The 743-nt window shown below is 43.3% G+C and overlaps 1 protein-coding gene across 1 annotated transcript in view; it reads right to left on the reverse strand.

Annotated features, from left to right (window-relative positions):
• LOC101848261 overlaps nucleotides 1-743 on the reverse strand; it is a gene marked incomplete at its 5' end in the record, with an annotated part of 19,622 nt that overhangs the window by 5,938 nt on the left and 12,941 nt on the right. Inside the window, 1 exon segment of the mRNA XM_013088428.1 lies at nucleotides 80-259. Coding sequence (XP_012943882.1) covers nucleotides 80-259 — 180 coding nt within the window.

The following is a 743-nucleotide window of genomic DNA, read 5'->3' on the forward strand; positions in this document are numbered from 1 at the left end:
GAGAGAGAGAGAGAGAGAGAGAGAGAGAGAGAGAGAGAGAGAGAGAGAGAGCGTAGATGTTGAAAGCAATTGTACGTACCTGGCCTCCCGTGGGTGAGGTGACAGTAACTGTAAACTGACCGTCCTTGACGCTCTTTTGGAGGGCAAATATGGCATCCCTGTTGGCCACTCGCTGAACAGGGGAGGTGACGTCACCGACCTCCTTGCTTGTGTCCAGAAGTTTGAACTCCACTACGATGCCGCTCTCTCCGGGATAGAACTGTGGAGTACATGGGTACAGGGAACTAACTGATGATAGAAGTATTTGAAACACATGGGTACAGGGAACTAACTGATGATAGAAGTATTTGAAACACATGGGTACAGGGAACTAACTGATGATAGAAGTATTTGAAACACATGGGTACAGGGAACTAACCGATGATAGAACTATTTGAAGCACATGGGTACAGGGAACTAACTGATAGAAGTATATATTTGAAACATATGGGAACACGGAACTGACTGATAAAAGATGTATTTGAGACACTTTGGTACAGGAAACTAACTGATAGAAGTATTTGAAACACATGGGTACAGAGAATTGACAGATACTAGTTTTGGCTTGAGAATTGGGCTAAGTATTGTGTAAGGGAGATATGATGGAAAAAAGTGTAAGATGATAATATAACACATGTGTATGTGTGTGTGTGTGTGTGTGTGTGTGTGTGTGTGTGTGTGTGTGTGTGTGTGTGACAGAGAGA

The sequence above is a fragment of the Aplysia californica genome, unplaced genomic scaffold (assembly GCF_000002075.1).
Source record: "Aplysia californica isolate F4 #8 unplaced genomic scaffold, AplCal3.0 scaffold00023, whole genome shotgun sequence".
Taxonomy (NCBI): domain Eukaryota; kingdom Metazoa; phylum Mollusca; class Gastropoda; order Aplysiida; family Aplysiidae; genus Aplysia; species Aplysia californica.